General features: G+C 41.0%; 1 protein-coding gene across 1 annotated transcript; it reads right to left on the bottom strand.

Moving 5' to 3' along the window:
• LOC109526118 (filamin-A-interacting protein 1) lies at positions 1–22,455 on the bottom strand. Its single transcript, XM_019887182.1, has 6 exons — positions 22,235–22,455; positions 11,883–12,168; positions 11,154–11,327; positions 10,886–11,064; positions 2,003–4,790; positions 1–535 (listed from the first exon to the last, which is right to left on the bottom strand). Exons 2-6 carry the CDS (start codon positions 12,159–12,161, stop codon positions 329–331), a joined length of 3,627 nt encoding a protein of 1,208 aa, XP_019742741.1. The 5' UTR covers positions 12,162–12,168; positions 22,235–22,455; the 3' UTR covers positions 1–328.
• Positions 22,456–26,591: the final 4,136 nt, after the last annotated feature.

The raw sequence follows: 26,591 nt of genomic DNA on the forward strand, positions 1-26,591 counted from the left end.
TTAGTTTTGTTCAAAATATGTTTAATAAAAAATGATTTACAGGCAATTAAAACACAAAAACCATTCAAATAAACTGCATGCAACTGAAGTTTTTCTCATTATATGTGACACAATGAGCAATTAGTCGCAGAGTGGTTTGACCTTTTCCTCTGTATACATTTTAGTAATGTAAATAATAGAAGTATATGTGATATGTGAGAGGGAAGTACACAAGGCTTTCCATAAATACAATGCTTTAGATCAAATATAATTTCCATCACTCACTTGGCTGTTGTTTTATGAAGGTGTGATTGTCTATCTAGCACCATAGAGTGTTTTGGTTTGTTAATCAGCCTTTTCCTCCATTTTGATAAGTAATGTCATTTACGGCTGATTTCTTAAATTCTATCCTCATAGATTGACTCTCAGCACGCGACTCTGCTTTCACTCCACTCGTTATGCCCAAGGAACCAAGCGCCGTCTTCCCTGTTTTCAGGCTCTTGGACATTGGGATGCGGGTCAGCCCTGTACGAGGGCCCTGGGAATCGTGCCCACACTGTTTGACAATAGAGGGACAGAAAGACAGAAAAACAGAGAGAGAGAGCGAGAGAGAGAGAGTACAGTTTCTCAGGCACGAGAATGAAAGCAGTTGGTATTTGATTGGAAAATGAAGAGTAATTTGCTTTAAAAAAGCAAAAAGGGGAATTCAAAATTTCTAAACACTTTAAATCACTGGACAGAAACAGAATGAACATGCAAATATTTATTCGTTCTTTCATTTGCAATCCAGTTAGCCGGCTGTTGACAAAAAAAAAAAAATGGCTGTTTTTTGTCAACCAGGGGGCACTGAGCCATGTGAATCTGTTTGTGAATGTAAACACTGTGAAACAAATATAAATTGCAGCATGCCTGTAGCGGGGTGGCAAGCTGCCACATCATTAGCTCTGCTGTGCTGAGGCCAGCCCTTAGGACCTTTTTTTGTCACGCTAGCAATCTGAGTCACAAAGAGGATATCATAAGGTCCACTGAAACAGCAACACTATTTCGCTCTCAAGGCTTTCGGTCCGCACAGAAATACGCACAAATAATCAACATCTAAATGCTCTTTACTTATCTGTTTTTTTAAGTAAATTTTTTTGACTCAGATTGTTGAACTAGTTTTCCCAGGAACAGCAACACTATTTCGCTCTCAAGGCTTTCGGTCCACACAGAAATACGCACAAATAATCAACATCTAAATGCTCTTTACTTATCTGTTTTTTTAAGTAAATTTTTTTGACTTAGATTGTTGAACTAGTTTTCCCAGAATTCATCTTCTTTTTTTTTTTGAAATGGTTTTAGGCACAATACAGTACTGTACACAATGTCCATATATTTGGAAGACTAATAGTAATAGAAGGCCAGTACTGTGCAAAAGTCTTTGGCAAGCACATTAGCTTTGGTGTTATAAGCAGTTCAGCAAGCCACAACATGGTGACCACTTGCAGAAGATAATGATCTCTATTGAAACCATTGCTCTCTCATTTAAATGAGGTTTTAGGCAATCAAAATATTACCACTTGGCCATATTACTCAATGAGCACTTCTGTGACTGTGTCAATTAAGGATTCATTACCCTTGCAAAGAGAGAATATTTGATATGGCTCTTACCGTATATATGTAAAAGATGTAATATTGTTAAGCTGGTCATAATGTATTTGTGTTTAAGGGTTTGTTTTATTTTTATCTTTGTTATTTAGCAGGCTACTTCCTGGTCCGTGGAAGGCGATGAACAGTTGGATTTAGATTCTGGGCTATGGGCTATCGAATTGATCCAAATGCATACAGTACACATAGCTGTACAGTGTGTATACCTTCTTCTAGATCCTTATCAAAATAGGAGGAACCCATACAAAAGGGTGCCAGTTTTTCATTTACAAAATGACTGCTGTGAATGAGGAATACTACTGCTGGCCTAAAGACCTGTACATCCCACTGAATATCAATTTACTGTTGTGGTGTAATGAGCCTGAGAAAAACGTACCATGCTTTGCGTGGATCTGGTAGTGTTTGATGCAACAGGGGAAATCATAATGGTGCTCATCACTTTGTTCTGTGTGGTCCGGGTCGTGGTAATTTGGCGAGGAGAGCGCAACACTGTCCCAGTCGACAAGGTGAGCTCTTTCCCCTCAGTTACAGCAGACACTGGCCTGACTACCATCTTTGGGGTCAGACTATTACCTAGATGAATATGGATCTTGTTATCATCAGTGGTGGTGATGATGCTTGTGTTATTGTGACCCTTCCTTATTGGCACTGGGACCATCTGCTTTTCAGGGGTAACCTTGAACACAGCCCGGCCCATGGTCATCTCTTGGGGTTCAGGGGAGGCAGAGGCTTCAGGCACTGCCGTGGTGCTAACTGTCATGATGGTGACAGGTGACGTTGGCCTTCCCGAGGTAGAGGAGGAAGCTTGGCTGCTATCTGGAGACTTGGCTCTTGAAATAGTTGTGATGGTGACTGGAGATTTGGTTCTTTCTGGACCATGATGTCCGTTGGTGGACTTTCCCTGAACTGTTGCAGAGTGTGTTGGAATGATTGTAATTCTGGATTTCGGTTGTGATGGGTTTGCATTTTGTGGACCTGATGTTGAGAAGACATTCTCAGCAGCGGTGCTACTGATTTCAAGGGTGGCCATATTGTTTTGGTGGTCCGGTGTCACACGTATGTGTAGCGGCTGCCCTTGCTTGTGGGCCATGGTCACGTTTGGATTCCCGCAAGTAGGTGTTTTTTCCAGGCTGGTTTCATGAGAGTTGGTGTCTTTCTTCCTCATCCAAGGAATCCAGGATTTCTTCATACTGAGATCACTACCAGATGAAGAGGAGCGTTCAATGCCACCGGTCTTTTCCGTTGGCTTCTTCAGGCTCTTCTGCCGTAAATTGTTCATGATGTGATTCTCTTCTTGAACAGACTTCCTGATAAAACCGGCCGGGGTATCTTCCTCTGTTGGCCCATTGGACAATGCTTCTGTCTGTACCCCGGTTGATGTGACAGCAACGTCAACCATCCTCCTTCCATTCAAACTGGGCCTCAGTGCACGACTGTGACGCTTTGCAATCTCCAGTTCTTTGGTCAAATGGAGAACCTCAGTGCCCATGCTCTTGGCTTTCTCTTCCTCTTCAAAAAACCTCTGCTGTAGGACGGAGTAATCGACTTGCAGTTGCGAAAGCTGGTCCTCCTTGTGCATCAATTCATGTATCTTTTCCTTTAGAGCTACGACATCTGCCTGCATCTCCCTGGTCTTGGCCTCCTCTCTGTTGTATTGTTGCCGCAGGTTTTCCTCCTGGCTGTCCTCTTCTCCTTTCTCAATCGCTTTGTTCCTTGCGATCTGACTCCTCATGGCCTCAACTTGCTGGGAAAGTATATTGGCTTTGTCTTGTTCTGTGATGAACCTTTTCTCCAAAATGTCATATTGATCTTCGGTTTTGATCAGATCTCCTTCAACCACTTCAAGTTGTTTGAGACGATTTCTTAGGTGCTCAATCTCAAAGGTTAGCTCTTTAATTTTGTTATCGTCTCTTTTTCCAGCCTCGGGTGCTCTCCCTTGCTCACATTTCACCGATTTGTTTGCAGGCAGCCTTTCTGCTTGCTCCAAACCATCCAACCTCTTTTTCATTTGGCTGACCTTTGAAAGAAGATCCTTTGTTTTGTCAGTTTCATACGTGAGCTTGGCGTTAAGGTCCCTCTTTTCTGTCATCAGACTATCGACTTGTGTTTCCATTTCCGATTTAAACTTTAAGAGTTTTTTGCTTTCTTCTATCAATTTTTCAGTCACCTCCATAACCTTACTCTGCTCATCTTTGACCATCTTACTCAAATCCTCTTTTTTCTTTTCATCTGCCATCACTCTTTCCACCAAAGTCTTTCGTTCCTCCATTAAAGCTACAGTCAATGACTTTAGTTTGCCTAATTCATCCTTGAGGTTAAGCTCAGACTTTTCTAACTTGAGTTCAGATGATTCAAGCTCTTTCATTCGGATCTTGAGCATCACAACTTCCCCGGAGAGCTCTTTGGTCAGGCCCTTCTCTTTTTCTAAGGCAGCGTACAACTGAGCAGACTCCTTCTTACTGATGTTAAAGGAACCTTCAAGTTTCTCCAACTCTATCATTCTCTTCTGGAGTTTCTCCACCTCGACCCGAAGTTCTCTGCTTTTGTTATTCTCCTCCTGTAGCTTTTTCCTGAGCTCCTTGCACTGATTTTCAGTTCGTGTGATCTCCTCATCGTTTCCTTCCATCTCCAGCACACGCTTCTTTAGATTTTCTAACTCTGTAATTAAGTTAGAGTTTATGCACTCGTCTTTGCCAGTTTTGCCCCCTATTTCCTGCAGTTCCTCTTCTGATTTCCTCAAGGCCTTGTTACTCTCCTCTATCTCATCCACTGTATGCAAAAGCCCTAGAATTTTTGAATTGAGTTGACGGTTGAGGAGCTCCTGACTGGCAAGCTTAGTGTTCAGCTCTTCATGCTGCTGAGCGAATGTGACAGTTTTTTCTTTCAGCTCGGCCTCTAAGCTCAGAACCCTGCGGGCATCTTCCTGAGCATGCTCCCTGGCTTCACTTAGTATCTTCCTCTGCTGCTGAAGTTGCTGGCTCAGTTCCTGGATCCGCTGAGTCTGTTGGTCCATTTGCTCCAGGTGTTGTTGGCGCTCATTGACCAACATCAGGGCAAAGGATTTCAATTTCACCAGTTCCTCTTGCACCTTGGCCAGGCGTTTAGAATGCTCCTTCTCCTTTTTCACCTGGTAGACTTTTTCATTGTCAAGCAGCCTCTTTAATCTAAAAGTGAGAATAGGAAAAATCAAGGTTGTGTAGTAGTTAAGCATGTAAGCAATCTAATAGTTACTTGCCATGTTTCTGCACTAAAGACTGTATTACACAAATATGAATCATTTGTATTCAATAATATATTGTTTGAGCAGAGAACATTCATTTCAGGAACAGTGGTAATTTCCCATCTTATTATTAATGCTATTATTATTATTATTATTATGATATTTTTATACTGCTCAGATAGCTGACGATTTGATACAGCTCACTGACAATCCATAGAAAGCAAGTAATTACTCATCAACACAATTAACCCAAGAGCCAAAACCAGAGTTAAATATTAGATCCTGCTCTCCCAAAGTACTTCCTTCCTCCCAAATTAGGGTAGAGACGAACACACAAACTGGTGTTTGCTATCCTTTCACCCTGTGGGCTTGTTTCTCTCGTCTACTTTCTGGTCTGCAACAGTTCATTCATGCTACTCCAACAAAATGCATGCAAAACAGAATGCACTGTTGCAAGTTCTCCCTCTGCACAACCAACAAACATTGCACTACCAAATATTGCCTGTAAACCTTTGCAATGCAAAAAGACCCCAAATTATAGTCCTGAAACAAATATTCTATTTCAAATGAATTTCATATTTCAAGGCATCATTAAATGTAAATGTAATCAGACAAATAACGTAATCAGAACTTACCACCGTTGTTCTACAAGCAACACACAGGCATAATTACTGTGATACCAAAATCCAATCAGGAAGCATGACAAGTCGCCATGGCATGTTTTTCCACAAATGATCCTCTGTCACCTCTCAAGCATGCTTAAGGACTATGAAAGTTGAATTACTACAGTGCGGAACCATCAGACCTCTGGTGCGCAGTGTCACCTCATCCTTATAAGGCAGTAGTGTGTGTCTGAATGTGAGCATGTGCGTGCGTGCGTGTGTGTGTGTGTGTGTGTGTGTGTGTGTGTGTGTGTGTGTGTGTGTGCGTTTGCGTGTGCCTGTGTGGAAGAAAGTGAGAGAGACTGCGTGCTGTTCTACTTTGGACTGTGAAAGGGGTGGGATTTTTGCCACAGGAGGAATGCTCTGCAAAACTCCCCCAATTTTCCTGCTTCCATGCAATACTGGCATGTTTGGGTGAAGGCCAGTCCAAACAATTTTCCAGACAGTTTAGGTCTTACAGAGTAAAGCATCACACAGTTCGTAATTCTTTATTCAAGTTCATTTGAGGATTTTCCTGTTTTCTGACACTTAAAGGGAAAACTATTCAAGGAAACGAGAGTGATTGTTCATTGGAGTTCCCCTTGTGGACAAACTGGATTAGTGACGGTTTCCATGTGATGAGGGGAAACAGATACGCAACTTTTTTTGGGTGAAGAAGAGTGTGAATGACAAAACATAATAATGACATTAGGTTTTTATGAGGCTATGGTGATGCACAGCACTGGACTTTGATATATTCTGATAATCACATTAACATCTCTGGCGTAGCATCATCCAATTAGAAAATGTTGATTGAAAATGATGCAGCGATTTCATTTGTATGATGTTTTTTTTGTTCTTATTGTTTTAGTATTATTAATAGTGAATTATGAATATGCTGAGTTGATTTTTTAAAATTCCTTTGGTATTATTAATATTAAATTATAAAAATGCTGAGGCATGTTCCCAATACGACTAAATATAAATGTTTTAGTCAGTGATCAGGTTAATAAATCCACTGAAAGTTGAATCGTGTTCATGAGAACTAAAAAAACAAACAAACATATGAATCATAGCACAACATTTTGTCCTGTGTTAGCAAAGGCTGAGGATTAAAAAAAAAATGAGAGCTGCCAAAATGCTGTCACGGCACCAGTGTGTTGTGTACAACTGATATGACTTGATCCAATAAACACAATTATGTGTGAAGCAAGAACATTGGGTTGATAATATGCATCTGATGTTTGTGGTAGTGTGAGTTATGTGGAGGATACCCCATAGTTTTATACATCTCAAATGTAGCGGGTGACAAAACATAATAATGACATTAGGTTTTTATGAGGCTATGGTGATGCACAGCACTGGACTTTGATATATTCTGATAATCACATTAACATCTCTGGCGTAGCATCATCCAATTAGAAAATGTTGATTGAAAATGATGCAGCGATTTCATTTGTATGATGTTTTTTTGTTCTTATTGTTTTAGTATTATTAATAGTGAATTATGAATATGCTGAGTTGATTTTTTAAAATTCCTTTGGTATTATTAATATTAAATTATAAAAATGCTGAGGCATGTTCCCAATACGACTAAATATAAATGTTTTAGTCAGTGATCAGGTTAATAAATCCACTGAAAGTTGAATCGTGTTCATGAGAACTAAAAAAACAAACAAACATATGAATCATAGCACAACATTTTGTCCTGTGTTAGCAAAGGCTGAGGATTAAAAAAAAAATGAGAGCTGCCAAAATGCTGTCACGGCACCAGTGTGTTGTGTACAACTGATATGACTTGATCCAATAAACACAATTATGTGTGAAGCAAGAACATTGGGTTGATAATATGCATCTGATGTTTGTGGTAGTGTGAGTTATGTGGAGGATACCCCATAGTTTTATACATCTCAAATGTAGCGGGTGTCCAATTTTAAATCACAGTATCCGAGATAACCCTCACAGGGAGCTTCCTGTTCTCCAATGTGGGGCTTGTTGAAAGTGGCTGGAAGAAATTGCAGCAATAAAATGCAGGTGGCAGGGTGTTGCGCTGTTATGGTTGGCCTTGACCACAGTACTGGCTCACTTCATGGGGTTGTTGCTTGACTACTGGTGCATTTTATCTGGATTTCCGAGCAGCAAAAAGATACAGTCCGTTATTGTGACTGTCCCAGCAACATAGCAATGTTTTTCCCCTTCCTTATGCACGTTTTGGGTCATAATCAAGAAGAGGATAGGGAATGGCGACCCAGCCCTGCAGCGATTGGCAATTCATTATAATTAGCTGAAAACATCATTCTTGTGCATGAATCTACAAATCCTTCCAAGAGTGTAATTTGTTCCTCGGCTAAGCGTCAACCATCATGTTACTTAGATATTTGAGGTTCTTGACATACAAAATGATCTGCTATCTAAGAGGTCTTAATTGTTGATGGTTACCAGTATGAAAGGGCTTATTTGGTGCCCATTTTCTGCACTCCTGTGACTGTTTGGCACATGGCCATTTTGTTTCACTTATTCTGGCAGACATCCCACTCATGGAAAAGGAGATATTTCCATTTCAACGAAAGGAAAGAATGACAAAGTAGAACAGTACCAGACTTGCAGCTGTAGCAGAAATGCATTTTTGTTTAGGTAGTGGTGCTTTCATGCATTTCTCAAAAGGGAATCATGCATGTATTTGTACTTTAATTGTATTTTGTCTTTATGCATGGAACTCTTGTTTTACAATTTTTTTTTTCTAATTGTATCTGTTCACCAGGTGACGAAACAGCACAGGCCTATGGTGAACAAGGTGTTGCAGCTGTTGCTTTACACTCATAAATTGAGATGCTGCAAACTACAATCATATATTTCATGTTGGAAAATCAAATGTTGGTTTTAGAAACACTTACAAAAGTGGGACTTCCAATGTTTATCTTCCAACCATGCAATACCAGTTTTGACTTTGCTCAAACACTTGTCATAAAACAAAATGATAATCCAGTTTTAACATAAGGCTGTGAGCAATTACTTCAAACCACCAACCTGCTAGTTGGTGTCGTTCCACTGAGAGTAAGGCTTACCAACAACTCTAAAAGTTAAAGCAAGAAACAATAGGGTGGGGGGCGTTTTTTTACTTAGGACATCTGCCTTCAAGCCACTTTCGTAATTATAAATTTTAAGCATTTGTTTGTCTTCACACGTGATGGGTGTCCACAATATTATAAACTAAAAATGTAAATTATGTATGGTAATGCCGCTTTGTCATATAATTGTCACAGACATTTTTCTATGTTTTGAACGAACGTACATCAACTCAATCATTTTTGTAGTTTAACTATTTTAGTTGTAAAATGCAATTGGGCCAGGATAGTGGTCGATTGGTTAGCATGTCCGCCTCAAAGTGTAGAGGTGCAGGGTTCGATTCTAGCTTCGGCCTTGTTGTGTGGAGTTTGCATGTTCTTTCTGTGCCTGTGTGGGTTTTCTCTGGGTACTCCGGTTTCCTCTCACCTTCCAAAAACATGCATGGCAGCTTAATGGAACACTCTAAATTGTCACTCCGTGTGAGTGTGAGCGCGAACGGTGATTCATCTATGTGTGTCTTGCGATTGGCTGGCAACCAGTTCAGAGTATCACTCACCTACTGCCCGAAGACGGCTGGGATAGGCTCCAGCATGCCCGCGACCCTCGTGAGGATGACAAATGTAATATGTGACAAATTCCACATATTTACTGTTTGATATCCGCAAATTATGGCAATGTCATTTCAACAAGCATATGCATAGAAAAGCACATTCCACGTAAAGGTGACACTGTTCAACTTCTTTCCTTTTCTTTAGAAATACATGTCTAATACCAAAACTAACTTTCATGTATAAAGTGCAGCTGAGACTTCTGTCATCTAAACAGTGACTTGGGTCGACTGAAGTCACTACCACTCAAGCAAAGATCTCTTGTCACAGCTACTTAGCCAGGCTTGACTGTCAGCCGAAGATTATTTTCTCCGATGTGCTTGCGATTCTCATTCATGCAGGCATTCACTGCAGGGGAAACGGGTGAAAAGGTCAACATAAATTTTTTGTTCGGACGCAATTGTGTATTTGGCACACATTTTTCATCTTCTGTTTGAGAACAACACAGTTGTCTCTCTGAGGGCTAATTAAATTGTCACACTTTAAATGCTTGAGCATTGCCCGCATTGCACTAGTTATTGTGAGTCCAAACATGTCTCATGTGATCATCATGGTCAGGTTTCACACTAATATGCATCGAAAAATAATTTAGTTTGAGTGGTGTGCTTCATTTCAATGGATTCAAATGTCAAAGTGTGTGCCACAGAAAAGCAATAATTTAGTATTGGTGTCACGGCATCGCTTGAAGATCTTAGCACTTCAAACATCTATCCATCCATCCATTCATTTTCTGAGCCGCTTATCCTCACGATTTCTTTGGTATGCTACAGTATGACGCTATAAAGTGCTCCTGTCACTGAATTCTTTGGCATTTCATCGGAGTGGCAGAACCTTTCAGCATTTACATATTCATTAGCGTGTTTCAATTTCTGATCTTAATTCGACACGTGCCAACAATAAGCACAAACAGTCTTCACTGGACAATGTGGGAAGATTCAATTACCCAAATGGCAACAGTTTGACCATGGACTAGTTAAACTAAATGTTCATTATTGCAGATGGAGGGATGTGGGGGGGTTGGGGGGGTTCTGACAGAACTAGTGTCAACTGGTATCCCGGACCAATTTATGATCAATTTTCGAGGTTTCGCAGAAGATGAACAATTCTTCCTTGAGCAAAGAAACTGCCAATCACTCTCTTTCATCTGTGAGTAGTTTAATTATCGGCAGTCGGGGCTCAGTTTGTTTCATTTGATCGTTGTGAGGCCCTCTGTATCCACGTGATGGAATATCCGTGCTGTACGGCACCCCTCCCTCTGCCTCTCCATCCCACTTACCAGTTGCAGTTTCCCTCATGACCAAAAAGGGAAAGGTCACAAGCTTTGGGATGACATCATTTCAGGAGTGATGTAATCGACTCTTGATTATGTTTCTATTTTGTACTGCCCTTATCCCCTTCAATGAGCAACCCCGCACCTTGCACATCTGAAGTTTCCATTCTGCCCACCTCTTCACTAGTACTTTCTAATCTTTAATACTTCCGTATTTTGCCTTCATTGTTTTTTCTATCTGAGAGGGGCAAAATCAAAACAATGATCAAAAACAAGCGCTTTAGTTCTCTATCACTGCCAACTACACAACCACAATAATAAACAGATTTTTAAAAGACAAGGTAAGGTATACCCCAATATTGAAGTTTGTTAATGTACTGCAGGTACACACACACACACACACACACACACACACACACACACACACACACACATCCAATATGTCTTTCCTCACCTTTCTCTCTCTTGCTCAAGGAGATTGGTAAAGTCATCACTTTTGTTCATGTAATCGACGTGTTTTCGCTTCTCGCTGTCCAGCTCATGGACAGTACGACGGTGGCACTTTTCAGCAAGCAGCAATTGTCCCAGCATCCGCCTGTAGGTTTCCCTGTGCTTCTCCTGCAGGCGTTCCAGCTGCAAAAGAGCACAAAGAACAAGGCACAAGCTGTGCTCATTTTAAGAGACGGGATAATCAACTTTGCAAAACATTTGCTGTGACTGACCTCAATCATTGGCTTTTGGTAGACACTGTGGATGTGTGGTAGGGTGCCGGTGATGAGGCAATCCCTTTGCAGAGCCTGGAGGGCCGAGCTACCTGCTGTGCAGGTGTCTGCTGATACACTGGTCACTTGAGGGGTTTGCTTAGATTTTAGCATGCCGATAATATCTTCTCTTGCCTGCAGGCACACAGAGATATAAAAAGAGTTGTGCAACTAGGAGTGCTCACAAAAAAAAATACAGCAGGAAATGATAAAATGATGTTGGCTTGCTGTAATTTGGTAATTCTCTCACTTCCCAAAAATATGCAGGGGAAATGGGTCTCAGGTCAAAGTTTACTGGATCATCTAGCATCACAATCAAATACTGTAATCACCGAATAGTGGTGGAGCTTTTTGGTGGATGTTTTATTAAGATACAGAAATGAATCACTGCATTAGTGAAATCTTGGCAATGCTGTACAGAGGAGGGATTTCGAACTGTTCTTGAGTTTGGGGAAAAGGTTGTTTTCTGTGAAGGCTAAGAATCCTCCTTAACCACAAGGGGGTGGTCAAGATCAACTTCGGTCCTAGACTCGTGTGTTATTCCCACTCACACTCTGTGCTATGCATAGTTAGAATTGACTGTGTGCTCCTGTGCTAACAGGCAAAGGTATGTGCAAATATGGAATAAGTGAGACCTAACTGAATTATTTCTCAGGTGAAACACTGGCTGAGGGTCAGATAGGATGTTACCTGAATCTCTCCTTCCATGATCCCCAGCAGTTTGAGCAGATCCTGTTTGGACAGGTTCATGACAGCACCTCCTTTTTCTCCAGTCTTGGAGTCCATCAGTGTCTGCTCTTTGTCAAATATCACCTCCATGTTATCTTCACCCTCCTGCTGCTGTACTTTGGCCTTCATATTCTTCACAGCAATACACACATCCTGCTCAGGGCTGATGTCATGGTCATCCTGTGCAACCCCGAGCACCACATCGGTTGGCCGTGCCAACTCACTGCTTTTGGATCTCATCTCCCACCTGGTCCAAAGACAGATAAAAAGGATGTAATCCGACTTGATAATGAATGAGAGTTTTTGCAAACATGCCCTTCCATTTATTTTTTTTTTTTTTACTTTTTTAACGCTTGAGCTGGAGCCCATCCAATCTGATTTTGAGGCAGTATACACTCCCAAACTGGTCATCATCCACATTCACATTCAAACCTATGAGCAATTTCGAATCTTCGGTGGCCCTAACATGATTTTTTTTGGAATGTGGGAAGAAGCTGGAATGCCTGAAGATGATGTGCTAACCAGTTGGTCATCATGCCGCCTATATGCAGCTCCCTATCATATATCAATCAACGTACGCAACATTTTTCAAAGCCTAATTTTTCTCCATTAATCATGTTAGAGGCAGCATGCCTTCCATCATGATGGAGAGGGCCTGGCTGAAAACTGTGACTCAGTGGGTTCATTCTTCAACACACACGGTGGTTCATCAAAGTGGGAGTGTGTGTTTTTTGTCTCTTGTATGCATGCATTTGTGTGTTTCTAATCTCAACCTGTCCTTGAGACTAGTAATGTTTGTGATCTTTCGTACTCTCCTCTGGATGTGTAAGCGCCAAGAAAGCATCATCAGACAAAGCAGAATTTGTGAGCAAGTGTTTTAGAATGTGAAACAAATGCAAATATGTGCAAAAGCAACAACACTGCAACTAGGAATGTTGTGCTGAATAGTAAATTGAGAACAGTATGTCTTTGAAGACTGATGGAATGGCATTTACGAAAATACGCATTGTCAAGAGCTTGTCTGTTAAAGATTCTGGCTCAAGAGAAAGCGAAATCTGAACTGCAACAATTCTGAAGCTACCCGCTTTCCAGGGGAAATAAGTCTTGCGCACAAGGCAAAAGAACACAAGATAGTAAGGCCTACAGTGTATCTCTCAGTTCAAAGAAAAAAGATAAAGAACCAGGACAAAATCACACTTGACGTGCATGCCTCATCTTACTTCTCGGGGTGCTACTTGGTTAATTTCATTACTTGCTACAGGTTGTACGTAACTGTAATTTTTGGGTCCCGTACAGGCCAGCAGCGCACACACAAATACTTCCAGGTCTCATCTTGGCAGCTTCGGCACATTTGAATGAGACAGCACAAATGTCCCGACAGGTTAAAAGCTTGCTCGACTCGGCAGTAGTAATGAAGCATGTGTGATGCTGTGAATAGTGGTGACAAGATCAGGAGTTCAGTGCTTTATTTTTAAATAGTGGGCCCAATGCCATGAAAATCCATACACTACTATGGTACAGTGTCAGTTGCGCTCATGTTGCAGGGCCACTCATCATGATTCAACAGAGCATGTTGACTACAGACTGTCTAAGTTAAGAAAATATCAAACGTTTAACGATGTTAAGCACGGTAACTTTCATTAGTGACACCGTCACAACAAAACATTTGCAAATGATTAGCAAAATGTTCATTATTACGATTGCAGTGTGCCATGAAAAAGTGTTCCACTTTTAAAATTCCTGTAATTTCGCAATGATTTGTGTGTGGTGATTCTACACTTGAGCTTCTTTATTCAACTGGTCACAACTGTAGTGAGGATATGCTGTACATGAATGGATGGATATTGTGTTTTCGGTCAAAAAACGGAACAGATGAGCGCAAGGTCAGATTATAGCAAAGAGATGATGTATGTATTTCTGATTCCTTTGTGAGTTCCCTGCTATTTTCTCTCTTCACATTAAGAGCCCTATTTTTTGTGCCCAACACAATTAAGTCTAGTGCAAAGCATTGTGTGCATGGGTGTTTTCTGTGTGCAGTCCAATGCAGCCTATGCGGCCTCCCAATAGGTCTGATGAAAAATTGTAAAAGAAAATGCGCTCGGTCCGCTGGAACGCCAAGCATGGTGCAGTGTGGTCTGCCAAATTCCCAAACATGGTCAAATAGACTTGCCCTGGAACAGGAATGAAACGCGCCGTTTTTTACCCCGAACACACGTGCACCTGTCTGAGTCCCAAATAAGGACCTTTTGAACAACAAGTTTGATAATAATAGCGCAATTTTGATGACAATTTTGAATTTGACAATTAAGTCTTAGTTAGGGTCAGCGAGGAATGGCATGAATTCGTCATTACTTCAATGCCTTTCCTGTTTGAACCACCTTGCCTGGTCAGTGACGCCTTGACCATATTGAATTCTCCTGAGCAACAAATGGGCATTCCAAAGTCACGTGCCCTACATTCCAGTCTGGCACGCAGCACTCCCAGTTGTCTTCATGGAGAATAAAAAAGAACTGTCAGATAATCAGGCTTTAGTCAAAGGTCTTTGGTCACGACCAAACTACCGACCCCACACATTCACAACATTACTGATTGTTTGGCATCATACATGATGCAGTGTAATGTCATAAGAGAGAGCCAGAGAGGCCACAAACAAAGATTAAATTTAAAATGGGAACCTAAATGTAACTCATGGCAAGTCCAGCTGTCACATTAGACGTACATGCATACAAGTATTTATAGTGCCTCATTCCAAAGAAGTAAAAAAAAAAAGCTATAAAGTATGTCAGTGGTCAGTGGGTGGATACCACCAATGGTTGCTACATGACTTTTATCTTTGGTCTAAATTTGGTTTACATTCTTTTTTTTTCTTTAACTCTAAGTATCAAATATACAAACTAGCTTCCACATAGGGGTGTGTAAATAGGGGCTGCATACACAAGGTATTGTAAACAATTCACATGAACATGCTGATTTTTTATTATCGGAGAGAGAGAAAAGTATAGATTCGATAGTCAATTGTCAGATTTCAGAGGTAAACCACCTGGCTTTTAAACACAATCCTCCTTCTATTTGAAAAAGCTATAAAGCTGTTAAGTGGAAACAGACTATATATTTGCTTTCATTTCTGGCACAACGGTCAGGTATTCCAAAACTCTTTTTCGTTTCAGTCGGCCATAGGTACAGTGATAAATCTTTAACATCCACCCATCCATTTTAGATAATGCTTGAACATTTCAACAAGTTTGAGTCTTCGATTAACCTGCCCTGCAGGAGCTGGAATTGAACCCAGTACCTCTGCAATGTGAGGTTAACGCACTAACCACTGGACCAACGGGCCACTCAGGAAGGTATTAGAGACAAAATTGGGCCTTGGAATATGTGTCGACGGCGGCCGTCGCCGAAAAATAACCGTAAAATGCAATACACTGAAGGGTTCATTTCAAGTTGACATGAGAGGCAAAGCCAGCCAAGATTTTCAAATTTGATGTTTGATTCTGTATCTGCCATCGAGTCGGCATTTCAAATCAGTCCAACTCTTAATGAAAACTTGGCAAGCGTGTTACTGTTCAGCGGTACAAAGCAGCAGTATGTTCCACCGTTTTGATGGACAGCGCGTTCCAGTCTAGACAACCAGTGACCTTACAGGTCAGATTTTACGTAACTGCCGTGTTCTCGGAAAATTCAGTTTTGGTATCCAAGCTGTTCAAGTTGCAACTGTAACTCATATAAAATCACCTTAAGATACTAAATGTCAGCATACTTTTTTTTTAAATACCAAACTGTATAATTATTATAAATTGTCGCATGTCAAAGCAACTTCAAAGCACTTGAGTTGAAAAGTGTTATTGGTAAGCGTGTGTGCGTGAGACCACAAACATAAAAAAATTTGCCTTCACTCTTGTCAATCTTGATGAGTCCTTGCAGCCATCAATCATATGAGCAAGTGCAGCCGCTTTACTGCATGACTCACCTTCATCAAGGAGGAATCATTATCTCAGGAAATATGAATCCAGCCAGTACTATTGAGCGAGCCAACATCAATGAATGTGACATAACCTTGGACATGACATTTTTCTCAAAATAATGCAGCGCATATTGTTGTTTCTGTTTGGAGCTGCATGAAAATAATAATTCCAATAATTAAGTAGACTCTGTTTGTAGGAAGCAAATGATGCAACTTTTTTTCACAATTAAAAACTCTTCTCAGCTATCATAATAGAAGTTCTTTGACAACTTTCCGTCAAAATACACACATGATAAAGAAGTACAATAGACTTAATATCCACTTTTCATACTAGAGTTCAAATCATTGAGTTTTGCGGAGCAGACGGTTCTGTACCCTATATATTCTGAGTACAATCAGGCTAGAGAACGAAGCAAGCAGCGGCTCAGTGTTTCCAATTTAACTGCTGTGTCACTGTATTTACTTACTCTGCTGACAATCCTGTTCCTGCTCATAATCACCACTAGATTGCGTAGGAACACTAACAGGGAAACAACTCAATGGGGAATAGAAAGAAATAGAAAGAGACTGTAACACCACATACAGTATAAGGCACATCGGATTAAAAGGCCGACTGTATGCTTTTGAGAGAATGGAATGATTTTAGGTGCGCCTTATAGTGCGGAAAATACGGTAATCAATTTGTTTTGGAGAGTTCAGAAAATGACTAACTACTCTCAAAATGTCCCTTTTCTCCTCAGCTAATCATGGATCATCTTTCAAAAGTCACATGACCAAACTCAGAAAACAGGTGAGCCATGATTGATCATTACCTGAGCCCTGAGCAACTGTGATGCACTGTATACATTTGAAAACTTGCACATTAAAAAAATGATTTGGCCATTGGTTGGTAATAGTGTAATATGACAAAGAGTGGACAAGAAGAAACAAGTTGAGTACCTGCAATCGAATGGTGGCATCATTTTACGTGGTTATGGAGTGAAAAAGGTTTGAAACATCAGGCAGATTTACAACCTAATCGTATGGTCCGACTCAGGTCTGTTCATGTACAGTACGTTTTCTAAGCTTGCTTTTGCAGATGCTTTGGCTGATTAAATTCTCTGTTCAGAAGTGATATCGTTGAGCATGATGCTGTATTGTCAGTGTGATTACAATCTGAACAAACAGACTGAAGTGGAAACTGCAGTCGATCACAGGCTGTTCCATGACCCTCAGTGACCTCCACGATGCTCTTGATATCAACATTTTTTTCCATAACCTACAGGATACAGGATGTACCTTGCCTCTCTCTCACTTAAAATCAGCTGGCAGAGACTAATGAATAATGCAGACGAAAGAGGTATTTCCCAATGATAGTGTCCCCTGCGGCATTTCACAGATTATCGAATGTCATCATTAAACCAATTTTGTAATCCACTTTCATTTTGTTTATCTCTCCCTACTGTTGGATGTCCTTCAGCACAATTTTGTTACTTTCCGGGTAGATGCAAGGTGCAACAAGTTATCAGTGTGCTTGCAAGGATGTGGAACCCACCAATTGTTGGATTTGGAACCCATTTGACATTATTAGGAACCAATGAGCAGCTAATCCAATGTTATTAGCCAAGACGATTTGCCACTTCGCCATTCCGGATCAAATGATCTGGAGAAGATCTTAAGTTGCTGTGGAGTCTGAGGGCTTTATTTTTAAACCAAAGTGAGTTATGAGTACCATCCAGGGATGTGTCCAAGGACCGGCAACCCGAGGCCAAGGCCAAGGCCAAGGACTTGACTCCCAAGGCCGAGGCCAAGGCCAAGGAATTGACTTCCAAGGCCAAGGCCAAGGACCAAGGACTTGCTTCCGAGGCCAAGGCCAAGGACCAAGGACTGATTTTGAAACTGAGGCCTAGCCAAGGACATGTATAAAACAATGCTATCATACCACTTGGCAGGTCCTCGTGATTATCAATCCCCCTCCATCATAACCCTGAGCACTCCCTAACGCTTGAATGAAGTGATTTTATTCAAAGAGTAGAACAGTCAGGGTACATGTTATTTATACTGAGAAAAAAAAATAAAATCATATGATATACATTTATGAATTAATGTTTTAGTGCAGTAGTTTCTTAATATGAAGTAAATCAACACTCAACAGGCATGACATGGCACGGAACACAAGTTGAGAAATGACTTTGCATAGAAGTCAATCACTGACTGCAGAAAAAGCGGTAATCTCTCAGTGATCATTTTACAGTTTACCTGCAGCGAGTCCCAGGGACTCACTGATCAAAGCTTGCTTTTGCAGATGCTTTGGCTGATTAAATTCTCTGTTCAGAAGTGATATCGTTGAGCATGATGCTGTATTGTCAGTGTGATTACAATCTGAACAAACAGACTGAAGTGGAAACTGCAGTCGATCACAGGCTGTTCCATGACCCTCAGTGACCTCCACGATGCTCTTGATATCAACATTTTTTTCCATAACCTACAGGATACAGGATGTACCTTGCCTCTCTCTCACTTAAAATCAGCTGGCAGAGACTAATGAATAATGCAGACGAAAGAGGTATTTCCCAATGATAGTGTCCCCTGCGGCATTTCACAGATTATCGAATGTCATCATTAAACCAATTTTGTAATCCACTTTCATTTTGTTTATCTCTCCCTACTGTTGGATGTCCTTCAGCACAATTTTGTTACTTTCCGGGTAGATGCAAGGTGCAACAAGTTATCAGTGTGCTTGCAAGGATGTGGAACCCACCAATTGTTGGATTTGGAACCCATTTGACATTATTAGGAACCAATGAGCAGCTAATCCAATGTTATTAGCCAAGACGATTTGCCACTTCGCCATTCCGGATCAAATGATCTGGAGAAGATCTTAAGTTGCTGTGGAGTCTGAGGGCTTTATTTTTAAAGAGGAACACATCCCGAGTACCATCTAGTGATCTGTGAAACATCCAAATGTTTCTAAACTGCATTTTTGGAATTCAACTGCAGGGGTTCTTTGTCGAAGAGCTGTGCATGTGTCTGTGACAGCTGTTTTTGAAGCCCACCAGACTCAGAGAGTAGACGCCGGTAGTGCCAGCAGTTTTATAGCATACTTCAGTACGTGCGCAGACCCATTCATGACACCGATATCTTTGTACATGTCGTGTAATTTCTGATATGGAAAGATCACAATTACTTTTGCTGTTTGTTGTCTTTATCAAATCTTTCTTGTCTTTATTCTAGAAGCCAAAATGTTTTGTTTGTTTGTGCTTTTCAAAAACAGTTACAACCTTCACTGCTCAGACTTTTTGGAAATAAAGCCCCAGTTCAAAGATGACAATAACTAATATAATTATATATGTATATAACTAGATCATCCCTCTTGAAGGCTAGGTGTAATGTAATCATGCTGCAGAATGTGGAATGTTCTATGTTAAGGCCAAGTGAGTGAATCAATCCTTTGCAACAGCAGGTATGTGGCCTTGTGAGTCTAAGTGGCTGACAGGGGACAGTGACAATATGAAACTTGTCAACCCTTGTCAATGAGCGTAAAAGTAAAATAACGGCAATGAATAGAATGAATAATGAATACAGTAATATAGAACAATTTCCATTACACGACACACAAAAGGGCATGCATCAGATCGAGTTGACATGGTTCAGGCAACTGTAAATGTGTCAAGAACTAAGAAAAGCAGAGGACATTCTTCCCAGCGTTATTTAAAGTTGTTGTAATTCTCTCTGTGGGGTTTTATTTGTTATTTTGTGCGCTGAAGTTTAGCAAGTCAATCATCACCACACAAACCAGAAACACTTTATGACACTTTATAAACATGTGTTGTGAATGTCAGTCAGAATAAGTGGCCCAATGTCCTCCTTCACCTCTACATGGTCTTTTTCTGGAGCATATTTAAAAAAAACAAAAAACAAAAAAAAACCTTACGTCAGTTTCAATGTATCTTTTTGGCATACATAATAAGTTGTCTTCCATCCACCCATCCATTTTCTACAAAGCGTATTATGCTGTTCAGGATTGCAGGGTGTTGGATCCTCTCTCAGTTGACTTCATGAGAAAGGTGGACTACACTCTGGACTGGTCACCACTCAATCACAGGGCACATGTTGAAACAGACAACCATTCACACTCACATTTAGACCGACCACGCTACCTGCATGAAAGTCAGATGAGTGTTTCAAAAAGGTGTTCTTTTTTGAAACAACTGATATTTTTATCTTTAGCTTTATAAAGATTATTGTTTGCTATTCGGGATTTAGTACAAAATATTCACCAGGAATTAGTCATAATTTTGTTCCTGTTGTCTTGCCAAAAGCCATTAATACATTTACCTGTTGAATGGGCCAAGTTTATAAATCTTTTGGACTTTTCACACTATAGCTACTTTTTTTTTTTTTAGTCACTGATGGTGGAGTGGTATGCGGGCAGTGTGAAATCTGTTCCCACTCAGTGACGATGTGGATGTGGGCGTGGATGGTTGTTTGTCTATGTGTGCCCTGCAACTGACTGGTGACCTGTTCAAAGTGTAGCCTGCCTTCCGCCTGAAGTCAGATGGGATAGGCTCCAGCAACTCCCCGCGACTCTCTTCAGCATAAGCGGTGTTGAAAATGGATGGATGGATTTTTAATGCTTCCTTTCAGTTTAGTTTAGTTTTATTCAAAAAAAAAAAAAGTATTTGTTGAATGCAGCATAATTAAAAATGTGTTGTAAAGTAAACTACAATTCTCAAATGACTGTTTGACCTTCCTTCTTCTGTACGTATATGCAGCAATACCAAAATAAATACATTTAAAATGAACATTGAAACCTCATGTATGATATTAATTGACAAACATTCAAACAAAGGACATTTTTGTTCTAATTATAGTCAGTTATTGTTAGTTTTAAAATTAAAAGATGTCATTTCAGGTAGTTCACTTTTTTTCAGATGTGATAACAGAAATTATTTTTCAATTTTAGTTTTAGTCAGTCACTTCCTTAGTTTTTCTTCATTGTAATAAATTTGGAAACTTAAACTCTTACAGGTCAAATAATGAACTAAATCTTGGCCACCATGTAACATTAGAAAGATTTAAAGCCACTCTTATTCTTTTACCCACCAATAATTGCAATAGATTCACAAACATTTCTTTTTCAAGTGGCCAAAATGCACTCACAGTGAGCTGAAATGAGCACACAACAACATTAACGGGCATTACATTGCCGCTGGTTCTCTTTGTGGCATAGATACCACATCAGCTATGGGGGGTGGGAGGCCGCAAGAGCAAGAACGAGGGTGAGAAAAGAATAAAGTTGCGTCCGGCTTCTTGGAACTTGACCAAATGAATCTTATGATGGAATCCAATGCTGGCAGTGTGTATACAGTATTTCAGGTTTCCTTTTTGGTATATTGTGGCGGTGTACAGTTTCTACTATGATGACACATGGATAGAGAGAAGCGGCTGAACCCAAGTTTCTCCTCCAACAGGATGATGATCTCATGCAGATGAAATTGAATTTATTTTAACACCATTACAGAACATACGCTGGATGAAATTTGTTATTCTGCTACAGGATGATGAAATGCGGTGTGTGTTTCTCTTTCGTCAGTCGGTCAAGTGGGAAACGCATCTGTTTTACTTTGTCTTTGTTGGTGCAAAGTAGAAGATGACAAAAGCAGGCTCACATTCAAGGCAGTAAAAGACCAGCGTCATTACTGTAAATGTCATCACTAGTCATCAAAGTTAAGATGGACTATTCAGTGGTTTTAAAGTGGTTAACTTATTTTTACACTTGTTTGACAATTCAACTTGCTTAAAGGTGAGATGCGTGACACACATCTTCAAAACAACTCACCTTCCCGTTTAACCTATATTATTTGTTGTCTTGTTTTAATATTGATAGTGGTTAACTTTTACACTTTGTACTTGTCAAACAGTTTGCAAATGCTCCAGTGAATATCCATAGTCCTTATATGACTTCATTCTCATGACTCAGTGTGCTATCATCCTTCGTTGTCCGTTGGGTTTCGGCCCACATGCAAACACTAACTCAATGGTCACATTCATGTATTGCAATGAAATGCATTTCATCCAAGATATTTTATTCATGACTCTAACCACTCATCGTTTACTACAACAATGGTGAAGCTCTAGTAGCATGAACAACACAATATTTAAGTCATGAGTGAATAATTTGTGACAAATCTGAATTAACTGAAAAGAAACGCTCTCTCATAGAGTGAAGAAGCGTCCTTGGCTGACTTAAATAAGGCCAAACTATTTGTTGTCTACAATGGCTGACAACTGCCTAACAGTCTTTTTCAATCTGACAGGAGGACCAAGACAGTTTGTTATGCACAAATAAAGGGGGAAAAAAAGTTACCTGTTGTGTTGTCCCCCACGTTTGGTTGGTGGTTGCCTCTCGTTTGTAATCCTGGTAAAGTAGGCAAGGGAAGCATCCACAAATATTCACTCGATGTGTTCTGTGGTAGAACTGGCATTTGAGCAGTGCTAAGAACAATCCTCTTGCTCCTTTCCCGAGAAGAAAGTAATAATGGACTGTTAACTTCCCACTCTTAACTCTCTCTCTCTCTCTCTTTTCTCTCTCTCTCCCTTTCTCTCTCTCTTGCCCTCCCTCGTTCACTCCCACAGCCTATTCAGTTATGCTAAAACACAGCAATCCTTTCCAGAAAGCACTTGGGACTCTAAGTGTTGACATAAAAAGGAGGGCAGTTGGGATGTTTGGATCTCATGAGAGAATGACTTTGTCACCCAGAAAGAAAAAGATAAAAGTACAGTCTCATGTCCTTTTTGCAAATCCTTTGACCATCTTGTACATTTCTTCTCTTCAGAGTCACAGTAGCTAAAAAAGTTTCAGTCTATATTTAACACCTCCTCCCTTGCCAGCATGGGTGCTGTTGGCAGCTGAGGTTATCTGAATCTCAGACGATTTGGTCGGCCAACAAGACCACTAAATCTTCCCGCTGACCTGGGATGACAGCTGAACCATGTCATAGTGCTCTGAAAGTACGGTGACAGCAGACACCCGACCCCTTAAGTTGCTCCAAGGAACCACCAACTGCTGACGTTTAGGTGGTCTTGGAGTGAGAGCGTGAGCCAAACTTTCCAACACTTCTGTAGTTACATTTGCTCGCTGTCTCTGCCACAATGTAAATTTAGACAGTGAGGTCAGCGCAATAGCACACTAGTCATTGAGCTCGAGAATTCATGAGGTTCACTTGCTTCAATAAGGTCCAAAAGAGGAACAATATCAACAAATTACTTCAGTGCTAGACTAGCACTCATTAGATCACAGACTTCCTTCAAGGCTTGACAGTCCAAAACATGTCAGTCAAAGTCTACATTCACCCTTTTCTACATACACAAGTCTTGCTATGCTTTCTCATTGTCTATCACAGTATCTGTGACGGGCCATGGGGGAGATGGCACATCTTTACTGTCATCATGTCTAGTTTACCATGTCTAGTTTATCATGTTCCACACATGGATTCAGCATTGAGTGTGAAAGGTGGTCTCCAAGTGCCTATCCAAGGTAGACAATTTTACATCATCCGCAAGTAGAGATCTTGCAGTTCTGTTTACTGTAAGTGCACTTTGCATGCGCCAATATCCTGCATGCACAACAATTGTGCCGACGCCCTCTTCTATCTGCACTAGTCAAGCAAAATACCAAAAGAACGAACACGCCACCCATATGCAGTCAGCGTAAAAATGGGTGCAACTTTATATTCATGCCGGGGCAAGCCTAGTCTACGCGTTTGGGACCGTAATGCGCCTCACTGGGCTGTCCGACGCACTGAGCTGCTGTCGCACCTGATAATTTGGTCACCGAAAGTATACTGCGAAGGGTGTGAAAATGGAAGCATCATTATTTTCGTGCCAGGACAAGTGTCATGTTTAGCATGTTTGTGAATTTGGTTGACAGCACTGCGCCTCACTAGGCGTTCCAGCAGAGAGAGAGCATTTTCTATGACAACGTATCATTGTTTTTATTTGTACTTTATTTTTCCATATTCTTGTTAATCAATCACTGAGCTTTTCGGTCCAATGTTCAGATTTTTTAACAAAACGTACCTCCAATTTTTCACTTGGCTGACTGCTGCTGCTAAGGCTTAGTTTTCTCCACATCGATCCACCTGCTTTCAGTCAACACTCCAACTGTGACACATGGTTTTGTTCAAATGAGCTCAAACAAAAGGGCCCAAAGCCAACAATCATGTAATTGGTTATTTCTTTGATTCTACTGAGAATATGGATCATTTTGAACTTTTGCTGATGCATACCATGTGTTGGGTAACGACAGTGATGTACACTGTGAATACACTGCTCCCATGATGTCAGGCCACTGATGGTGTAGTGGTTCATTTGTCCGACTTCATTCAAGGCACTGTGGGTTCAATTCCAACTCGGATGGTGTAAATATGAGTGTGAATGTTTGTCTGTCTCTACATTTGCCCCGTGATTCGCGACCTGTTCAGGGTCTGACTCTTGCCCGACTGCATTCTCACGGTGCATTGTAATAAAGTTTTTTTCACTATTTTGTGGGGGAAAATGTGGTCATTATACTGAACTTTACTTTATAAAGGTGTTTGTTGTAAGCAAAATCGGCACAAAGAAAATGATGTGAAATCGGGACTTTGGAATGTGAACGTTGTAGGAGTGAAAACGTAAATGGAGTATGTTGAAAAGAGGTTCGACTGTATAAGTGAACACATCTAAGGTGGCACAGAAGTCTTAACTTGTTTCAATGTTAGTCCACTTACTTCCTGTAATTTGTTTCATGTTCTTCTTTTCACACTGCTTGGCAAGGCCAGGCCTTTTGGAAGTTTCACAAACAAAGCCACGAAAAGTGAAAGAAAGGCAAAAAATGTCCCGCGTAACAAATATATGATGAAGAATTGCACTCAAAACATCTTGTACAAGAAGCTTTTACTCACCATGTGCCAAAACTCTTCACTGTATGAAACCACTTGTCTCTGTTACATAGCTATACTTATGCACTGGTTTAAACAGAACATTTGTGGTTAAAATGTTTGCTTCAGAGTAAAGAGGTCAAGAGAATTTGGCTTGACGACAGCAATACTCTGTATGATGCAGCGTGTATTTGTCCACATCGAGGAAAACACCTGGTAAATATGCTGTAAAAAAGTTAGAAACCAAAAACAAACAAAAGACGCATCAAACGGATCAAGTCACGGGGGGATTATTTTCGATGATCATGTGACTCTTGCATTCACTTCTTCTGTGATGCATGTTGACCTGATCCAAGAGCAGTATTGTCCTGATGTAGTCATTATCAACCTGGGAGGGTGTTGTGCTGATGTCATGTTGTTGATGAAGTGAAAGCACACTGCACAGGCCATCCGCTTGATAACTTCTGACTTCCCTCAGCTATCACTTTATTTCTGTGTGTGTGTGTGTGTGTGTGTGTGCGCGTGCGTGCGTGCGTGCGCGCGCGCGCGCGTGCGTGCGTGCGCGCGCGCGCGCGTGCGTGCGTGCGCGCGCGCGCGCGTGCGTGCGTGCGCGCGTGCGTGCGTGCGTGCGTGCGTGTGTGTGTGTGTGAGAGAGAGAGAGAGAGAGAGAGAGCACAAGACAGAACACTGGCCAATACTTTTTGGATTGTACTTATTGTGTCACCTAAAGATATTCAAAGCAAAGCAAAACAGCATTTTCCTCGTCACATTCATTATGATGACATCTTCCGACTTGCGGTATCAAAGAGGAAGGGTGATCCAAAATGAGGTCATGAGAAGTGTATTTTGATGGAAGGCCATAATTCCCACACCCTAAAGTGAAGTCATGTGGTGGGAAGCAGCGAGGAAGAGGCTTGTTTTGATTTCACTCTTTATACAGTGCATATCATACGCACATGACCTATCCAGGCCAATGTGTTATGAATCCCGGAAGAACCGTGGGCAGTGTGAGGAGCACCATTCCCACACTAACTTCTCGATATACATTAAATAATATTCTATCGTAAGACTTGACGTGGCCATGCAATTGATAATTGGTGCTTTGTGCAAAACTTTTATTACTCCACTTCTCATTTGGGGCTCAGTGACTGTGTCTGTCGTCAAAACACTGCTGCCGCTTTAGCAACCTACTCAGGAACACTTTTTTTTTTTTTTTGTCTCATTCAAGAAACTGTGACCCAGGGCCAAGGCCATAAGGGGATTATAAGGGGAGGCGGTAATATCATCACTGAAAAAGGTCATGCAAAAAGGAAATATCAAACATTCTTTTTCTGTGAATCTTGAATCTTTTTTTAAGGTTGCAGACCAGTCTGGGAGAAGAATGCCTGCATGAATCAGTTGAAAAACCAAAGATTTCCTTCAGTGTGTATGTGTATTAGGGTCCAATTACCGAAGATTACATATTCACTCACGCTAATAGTCTTCAGACAGTAGGTGGGGGACACCCTGAACCGGTTGCCAGGCAATCGCAGGGCACAGAGAGACGAACAACCATCCGCGCTTACACTCACACCGAGGGACAATTTAGAGTGTTCAATCAGCCTGCCATGCATGTTTTTGGAATGTGGGAGGAAACCGGAGTACCCGGAGAAAACCCACACAGGTACGGGGAGAACATGCAAACTCCACACAGGAAGGCCGGAGCTGGCTCGAACTCGGTATCTCTGCACTGTGAGGTTGACGCGCTAACCACTGGACCACCGGGCCGCCCTTTTCTCTCTCTCTCTCTCTCTCTCTCTCTCTCTC

This window comes from Hippocampus comes, unplaced genomic scaffold (assembly GCF_001891065.2).
Source record: "Hippocampus comes isolate QL1 unplaced genomic scaffold, H_comes_QL1_v1.1 scaffold176, whole genome shotgun sequence".
In the NCBI taxonomy this organism is placed as follows: Eukaryota; Metazoa; Chordata; class Actinopteri; order Syngnathiformes; family Syngnathidae; genus Hippocampus; species Hippocampus comes.